Here is a 13,977-nt window from a genome sequence, read left to right on the forward strand (position 1 = left end):
GCTACTCAGCAACTTTCTTCCCCACCTCCTTCAGGATGTTTATGCCATTAGTTCGTAACTTGGTTAGGGTCACTTGTCACAGCCTATACCTCATCTTGGGTTCCCTCTACATTCTGGGGTGGGGTGAGGCACAACAGATCTATGAGTTTTAACAAATGCACAGCCAGTTGTGATTCCACCACCAGAGTAACAAAAAGAACGTTTCTCTCACTCAAACATTTCCCTCCAGCTGCCTCTTTGCAGTCAACACATCCCGCAACCTTAGCAAATACTGATCTGTTTTCCGGACCTACTGTGTTCCAGAAGTAATGCCTTCCCAGAACAGAACCACACAACATGCAACCTTTTAGCTCTGGCTTCTTTAACTTGGCAAAATGCATTTAAGATCCATCTGCATTGCTGCGTGAATCAAGTTCATTTTTTTTTTTCTTTTCTCTCTCTCTTTTTTTTTTTTGCGGTACACGGTCCTCTCACTGTTGTGGCCTCTCCCGTTGCGGAGCACAGGCTCCGGACGCACAGACTCAACGGCCATGGCTCATGGGCCCAGCTGCTCCTCGGCATGTGGGATCTTCCCGGACCGGAGCACGAACCTGTGTCCCCTGCATCGGCAGGCGGACTCTCAACCACTGCGCCACCAGGGAAGCCCAAGTTCATTTTTCTTTATCGCTGAGTGGTATTCCATTGGGTGGATGTATCACAGTTTATCTACTCACCTGCTGAATGACATGGAAGTTGTTTCCAATTTTGGGTGAGTGTGAATAAAGTGTCATAAACATTTTCAGACAGGATTTTGTGTGAACTTGCTTCTTTTTTTCACTTGGGTAAATAAGAATGGAATTGCTGAGTAATATGGTAAGATTATAAGATATTTAACTTTATAATAAATTACCGCATTTTCCAAAGTGGCTGCACAATTTTACATTACCCTCAGCAACGTGTGACAGCTCCAGTTACTCTGCATTCTTGCCAGAACTTAGTATTGTCAGTTTTCGTTCTTTTAATTTTAGCCATTTTAACGGGTGTGTGATGTGTTTTTAACTTCCTAATGACCAATGAGATTGAGTGTTGTTTCATATGCTATTTGCCATCTATACATCTTCACTGGAAAAGTGTTTAGATCTCTTGACCATTTTAAAATTGGGATGTTTAACTTCTTACTGTTAAATTTTGAGAGTTCTTTATGTATGCTGGATACAGCTCTTTATATATAATTTGCAAATATTTTGTCTTTTCATTGTCTTACCAATGTCTTACCAACGTCTTTCAAAGAAACAGTTTTAATTTCAATAAAGTCTAATTTATCAATTTCTTTCTTTTATGGATCATGCTTTTGATGTCATATCTAAAACCTCTTTCCAAACCCAATATTACAAAGATTTTCTCCTATGTTTTCTTCTAGAAATTTATATTTTAAAAATTGAAGTATAATCGACAGGCAACATTCTATCAGCCTCAAGTGTACAACATAATGCGTCAACATTTGTATACACTGCAAAATGATCACAATAATCTAGTTACCATTTGTCACCATATAAAGTTAAAGAATGTTTTTCTTGTGATAAGAGCAACTTTCAAATCTGCAGTACAATATCACTGACTATAGCCCCCAAGCTGCACGTTACATCCCTATGATTTATTTGTTTTATAGATGGAAATTTGTACCTTCTGATCCCCTTCACCCATTTTGCCCACCTCCCAACCCCCTTCCCCTCTGGCAACCACCAATTTATTCTCTGTATCTAGGAGTTCTGGTTTGTATTTTTAGATTCCACATACAAGTGAGATCATATGCTACTTGTCCTTCTCTGACTTACTTCATGTAGCATAATACTCCTGAGGTCCATCCATGTTGCCACAAGGAAGACGTCATTCTTTTTTTGTAGCCAAATAGTATTCCATTCTCTCTCTATACCAGTTTCTTTATCCAATCATCCACGGATACACACTTAGGTTGTTTCCATATCTTGGTTATTGTAAATAATTCTGCAGTGAACATAGTGGCACACGTATTTTTTCAAATTAGTGTGTTCGTTTTCTTCAGATAAATACTCATAAATGGGACTGCTGGATCATATGGTAGTTCTATTTTTAATTTTTTGAGGAAGCCCCATACTGTTTTCCATAGAGGCTGCACCAATTTACATTCCCACCAACAGTGTAAGTGGGCTCCCTTTGCTCCTCGTTCTCACCAACACTTGCTATTTCTTGCCCTTTTGACGACGGCCATTCTGACAGGTGTGAGCTGATATCTCATCGTGGTTTTGATTTGCTGCAGTCCCCGACTATCACTGTGGATTTGTTTATTTCTCCTTGAAGTTTTTATCAGTTTTTGCTTCGTGTATTTTGAAGCTCTGATGTTAGGTGCCTAAACAGGATTGTTTTATATTCTCAGAGAATCACCCCCCTTGTCTTTATGCAATATCTCTCTGAAGCCCTTGTTCTAAAGTCTACTGTGTCTGACCTTAATATAGCTTTCCAGTTTTCCTTTGACTCCTGTTAGCATGGTATATCTTTTCTAACCTTTTACTTTTAACCTATGTTTTTAATTTTCATAATGGGTTTTTGTAGATAATAGGTAGCTGCATCTTGTTTTTTCATCCAGTTTCACAATTTCCAAGTCTTTTCACTGATATACTGAGATCATTCACATTTAATGTGATTGATGTAGCTGGATTAAAATGTACCTCTTGCTGTTTTCCATTTGTTCCATCTGGGTTTTTTGTTTCTTTTTCCCTCCTTTTCTACCTCATTTTGGGTTAAGTGTTTTAAATTACATTTTAACACCTCTACTGACATTATTTACACTTCTTTAAAAACTTTTACTAATAATTGTCCTAAAGTTTACAATATACATCTTTAAGGACTCAGTTTCTATCTCCAAATAGCATACTCCAAATACTATAATATGGGAAGAATTTACACAGTATATTCCTAATACCTCACTCCCATCCTTTGCAGTATTTTTACATATGTTATACGTGCAGAATACTATTGTTGCTTTAGTTAGTTATGTTTTACGGTAATTAAAAATGAGTAAAAAATAAAATTTATTTTATCTTCATTTATTCCACTTCCAGTGCTCTTCATTTCTTTGTGCAGATCCAAGTGTTATGCCTGACATCATGTTCCTTCTACCTTTACAAATTCCTTTAGGATTCTTATAGAACAGATCTGCTGGCAATACATTCCCATAGTTTTTGTCTGAGAAAAATCTTTGTATCTCCTTCATTTCTGAAAGATACTTCCCACTGTGTGTACCATTCTACGCTGATGGTTTCTTTCCTTTGAAGATGTTACTCTATCGTGTTCTAACGTTCACAGTCTCTGAAGAAATGTCTCCTGTAATTCTTACTCTTATCTTTGTTTTTCTGTAATCTATCATTTTCCTCTGGTTGCCTTCAAGATATTCTCTTTGGTTTTATTTTAGTTTGAATATGATATGCCCAAGTGTGTGGTGTTTTTCTTTTTTTCTTTTTTTTTTGTATTTACGCTACTTGATGTTCTTTGAATCTGGAAAATCAGCCATCATTTCGAGTATTTTTCCCGGGATTCCAATTACTCATATGTTGGATCATTTAATCTTGTCCCCAAATTCTTAAAAGGGTCTATCTTGTATGTTCCTTTCTCTTTGTGTTTCAGCTGTGTAATTTCTATTTATCTATCTTCAAGTTTACTGATTCTTTTCTTGGTTGAGTGCCCACCAAAGGCATGTATTCATCTCCAGCACTTCTAACATTTCCATCTGATCCTCTCTTTCGTGTTCCATCTCGATGCTGTGATTACTTCGGCGGTTTCTGCATGTTACCTACTTTGTCCATTAGAGCCTTTAATGTACTTATTGTTCAGAGTTATTTCCAACATCTGTGTCCTACCGGACTCTTGCTCTTGTTCGGATGACTGCTTTGTCTCTTAGGAGGTTTTTTTCCTTGCTTTGCATATGCTTCATAATTTGCTGAAAAGTGAACATGTATAAGACAGTAGGGACTGAGCATGGCTTTCCTTCCACTAGGTCTGTGTTCCGGTTAATCTAATTAAACTTTAGGCCAGGTCTGAGGTTTGTTGTTGCTATGGTTTCACTCACTGTATGACAGCTTTCAGATCCCTCTAGTGACACTGTGCTTCAGGTGGAGGCTGGTTTCCTGAGAGCTCTTTTTTCCAACATCTGCTCCACTTCCAGGCTTTGGTCTTCCCTGCACTGTGCCTCAGAGAAGGTCTGTCTCTTGTAGGTGACTTGAATCAGTCAGTCACAGGATCCAGCACTTACCTCACTTCTCCTTGCAAGTGTGTGCCTCTTCTCAGATTTCAGGCCTGCTGGCTGCCCTGTAACCTCAGCACTCTGACGGGTTCAAGAAAGAACACGAACTTGCTGCCCGTCTGGCTTTTTTCCTCGTAAGTTTGGAATGATGCTCTTTCCAGCTCTCCCCGAGCAGAAACCAAAGCACTCTCACTCTTGAGTTAGTTCAGTGTATGAATCATCTTTCACTTGGGCTTTGCATCACCCTCGCAGTAGAACGTTCAGTTTTCCCCAATTTCCCCAATTACTTCTCTGGCAGCTGGCGTCGGTCTGTATGGCTGAGGAAGGGACTTTACATCTCTTTGTTGTTCCTTGCCCTTCCGTAATAAGTTTAAAAGTTTCCCTTCTTTTTTTTTAAAAAAATTGATTTATTTTATTTGTTTATTTTTGGCTGCATTGGGTCTTCGTTGCTGCACGTGGGCTTTCTCTAGTTGCGGCGAGCAGGGGCTACTCTTCGTTGCGGTGCACGGGCTTCTCATTGCGGTGGCCTCTCTTGCTGCGGAGCATGAACTCCAGGTGTATGGGCTTCAGTAGCTGCGGCACGCAGGCTCAGTAGCTGTGGTTCATGGACTCTAGAGTGCAGGCTCAGTAGTTGTGCCTCACGGGCTTAGTTGCTCCGTGGCATGTGGGATCCTCCCGGACCAGAGATCGAACCCGTGTCCCCTGCACTGGCAGGCGGACTCTTAACCACTGCGCCACCAGGGAAACCCAAAAGTTTCCCTTCTTCCTCTATTCTAAAGCATAACCTGCCTTTATAAGAAAGGTAAACATACATACTTAAAACCTTATGTTCTTGTGTGCTCCAGCACCCTGTATATAATAAAATATATATACAATGACCATTTAGTATTTTCCTTTTCATTGGTGTATATCTCTACTCAATTTCTAATATTCGAATTACAACGTTTTCTATCTTTAAGTCACCTTCTTGTTTCTCTTCAGTAAAGAGTAATAAAGATTTTTTTACTAGCTCTTTAAACTTGTAGGTCTTAAGCTGTTAATAAAAACAAGACGCCCAAATAACATTAGTTCTCCAAAGTTATTCCAAATGGCATAACTTCCCCACAAAGTGGCATCCTATGTGTATTAGTCAAATATAGCACATAGCTAAGCAGTAAGAAAATTTCAGTTTCTAAAATAGCAGCCTAAGTACACAGGGTTAGGTAAAGCTTAAATTTTATAAAATGTTGAATGATTGAACATGGATGATGCTTAAATATATAGCCTTCAAAACAACAGTACTGATGGTATTACTAGACCAGTGCAATGACAGGTGATAAGAAACGGAATAAAGCAGGAGGTTAGAAAGGATTTCTACCCTGAGAAGAAATTCCAGAGGTCAGGATGTAAGACTGTGGCACTAACATGACGTCGTAGGCCAAGGCAGCAGCAAGTGGCACTGAGTGGATCAGACAATGAAGAAAACATCTAGAAATTTTAGATTAAAATCTCCTCCAAGAATTTTCTCTGGCAGGATATGGAATAATGATACACAACAAGAAAGATATTTAAGATAAATTCTTTTGTGGGGGAGATCTGATGGTTTCACGGGACCGAAAAAGGTTGTCATTTCTTCCTTGTGCCCTTACGTCTACAGCAAAAGAAACAAACAGAACTTGAAACCTCCTGCCAAGATGAATAAGAACCCAAAAAACAAAAGGACGGGACTTGCTGTGTCTGGAGGGTGTCCTACGGGCTCCAGTGATATCACCTGTAGGAGCAGCAGTTTGATATTTTTCTTGTGGCAATCATATCAAGTCCTGAAAAGTACAGCTACTATTATTGACTTAAGGGAAGAATTTTCACCCTACTGTGTAGAACACCCACATTTGACGGTGGTAGGGACCATCAAGGACATTTAGGTGGCCAAAATCTATAACGACTTCCCAAATTATATTGATATTAACATTCAAGGAGAAAAATTAAGAGAAAGTTATCTAAGTTAAGTAGTTAGCATAATTTGATCTCTATATTACAAAACTTTATATATACAGAACTATATAATTCTGTATACAGAAGCACGCAGGTTAGCTTCTCAAAATAACGTCAACCATCACGACTGATCCAATTCCTCTGGGGTACTCCCTACCTCACATTTGAGAAAAGTAAACATGTAATCAAGAAAAAGGCCAAGTTTTTCATTCAATTTAGGTCACAAACATTCTCCATTTGTTTGAAATGAAAGGGAGGGATTATCATTTTAATATACTTATTATCTGAAATGTATTCTAAAATTACCTCTTTTGGTTTACAGATAGCTCATATGGAGGGAATCTACGAATTGGGTGGAGTTAGCAGAAAAGTCAATTCTTTAGTAGAAGTATACTGTGAATACATTCTAATACCATTTAGCTTTCGGGACAGTATTTGCTGCTGCCATTGTTATTATTAGTAGTAGTACTGTTACTTTTGTTATCTGGGCACGTAAACCTGAAGAGCAGCAGCCCAGAGTCGTGGCTTCGTGAGGGCCGCTCTGGGAGGGGGGCGGGGCGACCCTGCTGACTCACCACCACGCTGTCCCGGGCCGGTCTCCACCACTTGCTTCTTTGGTGATTTGGCCCTTGACTCGATGTACAGCTGCTGGCCTAGATTCTTGATTTTGTTTACACTGGCATAGACCTGCTGCAAAGTCAACTTAGGGAAAAGAATGATAACCAATGTTTCAAAGATTACAAAAATGTGCATTAAAAGATACATAAACGAAACACATTTGACTTTTGGTTCTCTGTAGACAGAATGACTGAAAGCACAGTAATAGCATATTAATTCAGTCTCCCGCTGCACCACAGCGCACGAGGAGCAGTGAAGCTTTACAGCAATCTGTCCACAACACGCTCATTTTTAGGAAGCACACAATTGACCCAAATATCACCTTCTAAAGGTGATATTTTCTTTTTAGAGACATTTTCCCAAACCGGAATGCATCAGAATGTCTATTACCAGATGAGATCTTCCAGACGAGAACTAAGAAGCCACATGTGTCGAGGTACAGAACCAGCACCGACACGTTACGGTTAACAACACAGGAAGAAAAGGACACGTGCTCAGAAGCACACGTGTGCTCGCTCACCGGTGCCTTCTGCACCTCCTCCATGCAGCGCTCGCTGGACTCACTGGAGGATGCGATGCTGAGGTGATGCTCCTGAGACCCGCTGCTCCCCAGGCTCCCATAGCCACTGGATGCGCTCCCGTGAACGGGCTGCAAGAGAGAGGGGCCCGTCGCAGCCCCGGGTGATGTGGCCATCGGAGGAGAGACACAGCATTACCTACCTCTGAGCTTACCTACAGTCATCACAAAATTAAGATTAAAATTTCTGAAATCCTAAATGAGGCGTGTGAAGGATAATGCTGACATGAAAGACATTCCTCTCTCATCTTGGTAATTCTCAAGGGCAGAACCTACTTTTCTAGTCTAGGTGGGTATTTCTAGAACAAACGTTTTAAAAGCCACAGTAAATAAATTTAACAAAACATGAAAATAAACTCTTAACTCTTTATGCTGAGTTTGGAATAGACAGAACAAATTAAATATATACTGTACTTTTCCCCAAGAACCTCAGAGATACTTTATGAACTCTAGAGACTGCATGAAAGACATTTTGAACACTACTGGGTAACAGTTTTAGTGACACCATCAGTAAATGCTTGACAAGTTTACTGATTGACTCTCTAGTAGAAAGCATTTTGGTATTTGTTTTCAACAAGCAGTTTTTCCTACTTTGGCTCATAATGACTAGAGATACAGAGACCTGCCACCCCTCTCCCCACCTTTAAAACTGTAATTATTAAAAAAAAAACAGTGAAGCCAAAACACTGGCAGCGTCTGGAATACAAGAATGATTCTCTCATTTAAAAATAACTTCTCTATCTCATTGCTTCCTATGACTCTGTTTGTCGTCTTAAATTGGATTCTTACAAAAAGTCCTGTGTATTTAACACAGAAAAAGGGAAAACAAAATTAATGAAATTTAATTTGAAAACAAAAAGAGGAAGATAAAAATTTCTGAAATGTACAGGGTAAGGATTTCTCTCTCCTCACGGTTTATTTCTGTGAAGTGACTTTACTAAGACTGAACGTTAAAATTAAAGACAATTATGGGAATATTATGTTTGTTTTTTTAAAATCTCTCACTTTACCTGTAAGAGAAGTCTGTGAATTTGTTCTTGTAATTCTGTTATGTCTTCGTCATTACTGTTCATCTTTTTTATTCCGGTGGCAAAAACATTCTCATTTAGTGGACTCCTACAAAATGCCAAGTGAAAGATTGAGTCAGACAATTTCAAGTTCATTTACAACGAAGGCTAAAGTGATTCTTAATAGAAAATTCAAACAATAAACCTATGCTTTTACAAAGCAGCTCTTCAAGTCCAAATATAGAAAATATGAAGCTCAAACTCTATTCATAGAGGTAGAGAGAATCCTAGGAAACAAATGAGGTATTAACCGTCTTCTTTAGTTTCTCTGCAGCTGTAGTCATTCTACCGCATCTGTATAAATTAAAATCAGTGGTGGGTATACCCCTAGCTACTAAAATACCTTTAACAGCTACTGGTCTCAGAATTTAACATGAACTGAGTAACCTACTGGCTATGAGAAATTTTAGGACCTTAAGCTTGGCAAACACACTGAACGCTTAATGCACTTAATCGCTCAAGCTACCTAGTAAAGACGATTCTGCAGCCCACCCGCGTGGTGAACATGTGGTTGCCACAAAATCTTCAGTCTTATTTATACCCCAATTCTAGAGCATCTGAAATCTACCACCGGAATACAGTGAGAGGCAGACACGTCAGCAGAAAGAGCAGCAAAGACAAGCGACTGACATTCACTTAGGCCCCTCTATGCGACAGGAAGTGCTGTTTTATAACACACATCGAGAATAAGTGACATTTTCTACACCCTTACGACGTGCCGGGCGCTGTGCCAGCCGCTCCACCAGGCACCCCCTTCCTCGCTTCCCTGAGCCAGACCCCGGCTCAGGTCTCCCGCTGTCAGGTCTGCCAGGTGCTCTCGGGGCCCAGAGTCCCGGCTCCAGACCGCACGCTCTCGGCCACCACACCGTCCGGCCTCTCGGCACCTCGGTCGCACTAGTGCTGCTAATACCGGACGTGCCGCGGGCCGGGCACGTCACCTCCTGAGTCCTCGCGACCCTGGGAGGTAGGAATCAACCCGTCAGAGGTGAAGAAAATTGCCAAGTTGCCGTGGCCAGGCGGCCGGGGCGCGTCTGAAGCCACACGTCCGACCACGAGCCGGCTCTCCCTCCTTTTCCTGTTACGCGTCCTGCACGCTGCCTCTCACACCTCAGACACGCGGCAACACTTCCCCAAAGACAGAAACTCCTAGCAGGAACGGCGGGACGCCAGCGGGGTCACGGGAGGCGTCAGGAAGAGGCCGCGTCCCCGGCACAGGCCCCCCGCCCCCGCCCAGACCCTGGGAGGCACCAGGCCCTGTCCGGGGACACCGGCTCTGCGATGCGGGACGCGGAGGGCCAGCTACACCTGGACGACAGCCTGACGCTGGCACGTCTCAGGTCTCAGGTGCCCCTCCTCTCCTCCTCCCCCTGCCCCCGCCCTGCCCCACCCGCCGCTGGGCGCCAGGCTCCTCCCACGCTCCGTTAGCTCCTCTGGCGCCTCCCACGTCCCGGCATGTAAAAGCGTGGCTGCGTCAAAGAAGGGTCCCTGGGGGCTAAAGTGCATCCCCATGTGCTGTGAGCCTGAATATTTTCCAGAGGCGTCTGGGCTGCTGTTCAAGTGCAATGCTGAGTGGAAACAGAACGTTCTGCTTTGTGCTATGAGATGTGGATGTTCCCAGGGGTGACCCTTCCGACAAAACCAAGTTGGGCTTTTAATCACCAATTACAGAACTCAAAGGATTCGCCGCCTTCATCAAATGGTGTGAAGCTCGGCATGAAGCGTTGGCTGTGGCGGTGGCGGCGGCGGCGGCGGACGTCAGGAAACGGGTCTAGGAGTAAAGAAGGAAATCTGGGTCCGTCTCCACTTTGCAACCTCCTGCCTCAATGATCGCCGGGAAAGTGACTCTGTTTCACAGAATGCGGGTTTGTTTGTTTTGTAAAATCAGAGGTAACTGCAACTAGCCTCCCTTCCCACAGAGCCGCTGGGAAGGACCTGGAGAGAGCCGGACACTCCCATAGCCCCCTCCCTACTTCAACTGTCACACTTTCCAAAACTCTGCTCAGCGCATCACAGTGCCATTGCTGTTTTCCGTTCTCCCATACGCGGTGGGCAGCAAAGGGAACGTCTGTTCTGTTTATAACCTCAGCCTCAGCCTAGCACAACGCCTGACTCAGCAGGTGGCCGTAAACACTTACTGAAGGAATAAATGCATTAAAATAATTTTATAAGCGTAATAGATAATTACTGTTCGATGAGAGAAATTAATACCTACTAGCCTCTAAACTCTTTCCCTCACATAATCCTGGATCTTGAGATGCAATTATTGGTGTAATTTTAAAAAACACTGAAAACATTGGGAGTACTAATATGTCGGTTTATTCCATATATTTTTAATCAAAGAACTGAAAGGATGGCTTGGAGAATGAATCTAGGATGCACCTCTAGCACTGACAGGGAGGTACTCAGACTGGTCCACAGACACCCAGATGGACGTCTCGTCAGAGGAACTGTACTTGCTTTGGGGTTTCCTATATTCATCCTAAGGAACCATCTGATTTTTAAAAAATATTTATTTATTTGGCCGTGCCGGGTCTTAATTGTGGCACGCGGGACCTTTTTTGAGTTGCGGCATGCGGTATCTAGTTCCCGGACCAGGGATCGAACCTGGGCCCCCTGCATTAGGAGGGCGGAGTCTAAGCCACTGGACCACCAGGGAAGTCCCCAACCATCTGATTTTATTTTCATTTCCCAAGAGGTCTCCCTACTGGGAAAAAAAAAAGTCCTTTCTGAGCAGCACGAATAGCACTTCCTTGGCAGTCATGTTCGTTACCTCAATTATCCAGTTAGTTTTCTACCACAAATCAGCCTCACGAGTCAGGGCGGCAAGGAGCCCGATTCTTCCATTAAAGCGGCAGAACTGCTCTGCTGAGAGGCCAAACCCTGGAGCACAACAAGGTCAGAGCAACCTGAGGCCTATCTCACCGTGGCCAAAACATCACTCTATCACGATATAACACGTGATAAAATACTCTTACTGGGAGATGTACTGTTCTGTACACAGAAGTTTTATTCTTCTGTGTACAAAGTTGTATAACAAAATACAAAAGACAGAGTTGCTCAATTTCAGCATGACACTGAAGAGTTAAGTATAATTTCCACTCTTAAAAGAAACAGACATCAAAAGGAAACTTATGGGATGGGCCAGTTAAGAAACCTATAGGTCAACTTTAAATGGACCACAAAGTCCAGGAACTACAGGAGTATCTCAGATTACAAGAACCGTGGTCCAGGTTGCTCTGGATCCATTTTGCAAGGTTGTTGTATGGGCAGGTAACAACAATCAAGCAGGCTTGGGTCAGCCATGCTGGCAGGAGAATAAATATGAAAGAATTTAAATATTAAAAATAAAGATTTAGGGACTTCACTGGTGGTCCAGTGGTTAAAGACTTTGCCTTCCAAGGCAGGGGGTGCAGGTTCAACCCCTGGTGGGGGAGCTAAGATCCCACATGCCTCGAGGCCAAGAAAAACAAAACATAAAACAGAAAGCAACACTGTAACAAATTCAATGAAGACTTTAAAAATGGTCCACGTCAAAAAAAAAAAAAGATTTAATAAAATCGACACAAATAAGTGGAATTTGACAGCAGAAGGCTGATATAAAAACTTTTACATGCTCACTGAAGAGAAGCTTAAAATTCAGAAAAGGAAAAAAAACAAAACTTCACCCAAAGTCCCACTATCCACACATAACCAAAATGTATTTTCTTTCCTTCTAATCTTCTTTTTCCTATTTCACAGTGTTCGTGTTTTAAACATAATTATAATCATACTGTATAAAAACTTTCTGTATGCTGCTTTTTACATCATCTAATATATCAATTTCCCACACTCGCTGTAAAAATTTTTATTGACCAATATAATAACATGTCATGCAGATATTTCAGAATCTACTTAACGATAGACATTTAAGCTATTACAATTAAAAATGCTGCAAAATCTGTCTTTTCTTTATAAGGCTTTCTGTATTTCGGCTTCTTTGGAATATTCCAATAAGGGAATCGTTAGGCCAAGGAGGTAGAAATCTTATAAAGCCCTTGATACTTATTGCCAAACTGTCTTCCAGAAGCACTGAAAAAAACCTGTCCTTCGTTTAGTTCACGTGTTAGTTGATTCAAAGGGGAATCAACGGGCCAAAGAACATTATTTGGAAAAAGATTTTTTAGAAAATACGCAAACTGACTGACTTACGTTCGCACTTTATGCCGACCGGTGATGAAAGAAACCTTCCGGCTCCATGGGTTCACAAAGCTGGACCAACTGGAATCCAATACAATGTAATCCCCATTTTGAGAACAAAATCTAATGGGTGAATGTTCAAAGGGAAGATGGCCTGCATACTTCAAGACTATACAAAATAGTAAGACAAAATTAGAATTTATTTAACACGGATATTGATTACAAATGTCTTTTGTTAAGGCATTTATTTGTAAGTGTTTTAGAATGTCAAAATAGAAAAAAAAATTGTTTCAGCAGTTCCAATACATTGCTTACCTGGTTAAAGGTTAAGCTCTAATGATTAGAGCTTGTGAGACCCTCTAGTGAGAAATGAAATGACAAACTTAAAAAGATCAATGAAAAAAAAATGTCCTCCTATAAAGAAGTAGGTCCTTACCTTTTTGGTGTATGGCGACCATCAGAGAACGATCTTCCGGGTGCAGGTATGTCAGGATGGATGTTCCAATGAGATCCTGAGGTAGGTAACCCAGCAAAGGCACTGCTCTGAGCACAGACACAGCACAGGCAGCATGTCACAGGCACCAAGTAACTCATACCTTATATACTTTCAACCGTACTTTTCAGCTAAACTCTAAATATGACAAAGGGTATGCAAAAGATGTTCATTACAGCATTTATAAATGCTACAAACAACCCAAGTGCCTACATTGTGGGGAAGTAGATACACAATCTAAGAAGTGTTGGTCATTTGACATATTGCATCACCTGTGAAACTTCTAAAAAACAGATTTGCAGGCTCACCACCAGCTTACTAAATCAGAATTTCTGTGGTAAGACTAGGAGTCTATATGGTTAACAAGTTCCTCAGAGGTCTCTGATGCCCTCCATTTCGCTGCCTTTTAAAAAGTCTACAAAGATCACACTATAACATAGAAAAATGCTTATGATGTTAAATGAATAAAGCAGGCTACAAATTTATACAGAATAATTAAAATTATACAAAAACAATGTCTCCCAAAAGGTGATATCAAATAGACAACCAGTCACAAAGCCATTTGTAGGATAAAGGTTCATGGGAAAATTCTGATGTACAGACACTCAAGATGACTTAGACAAAACTGACTCCAGAAACATTTTCTATGTGTACAAATTCACAAATACTTTCTATTGCAATAAACTTAAGCTGTTTTCAGAATAACTTCAGCTAAAATTTTCTTACCTTCTACAGATTATATTATACAAAGTATCTCACTAATTACTCTTTAGTTTCAGGGTAACTAAACGGTAATAAATAGGTAATAAACCCATTTCCA

General features: G+C 41.2%; 1 protein-coding gene across 1 annotated transcript in view; it reads right to left on the reverse strand.

Moving 5' to 3' along the window:
- Window positions 1-13,977, reverse strand: part of PER3 (period circadian regulator 3) — a 64,089-nt gene that overhangs the window by 36,103 nt on the left and 14,009 nt on the right. The window contains 5 exon segments of the mRNA XM_029227559.1: window positions 6,802-6,928; window positions 7,365-7,493; window positions 8,432-8,537; window positions 12,677-12,833; window positions 13,101-13,207. Of these exon segments, the coding sequence (XP_029083392.1) occupies window positions 6,802-6,928; window positions 7,365-7,493; window positions 8,432-8,537; window positions 12,677-12,833; window positions 13,101-13,207 (626 nt within the window).

This window comes from Monodon monoceros, unplaced genomic scaffold (genome assembly GCF_005190385.1).
Source record: "Monodon monoceros isolate NGI ecotype Baffin Bay Population unplaced genomic scaffold, NGI_Narwhal_1 Super_Scaffold_18, whole genome shotgun sequence".
Lineage (NCBI taxonomy): Eukaryota > Metazoa > Chordata > Mammalia > Artiodactyla > Monodontidae > Monodon > Monodon monoceros.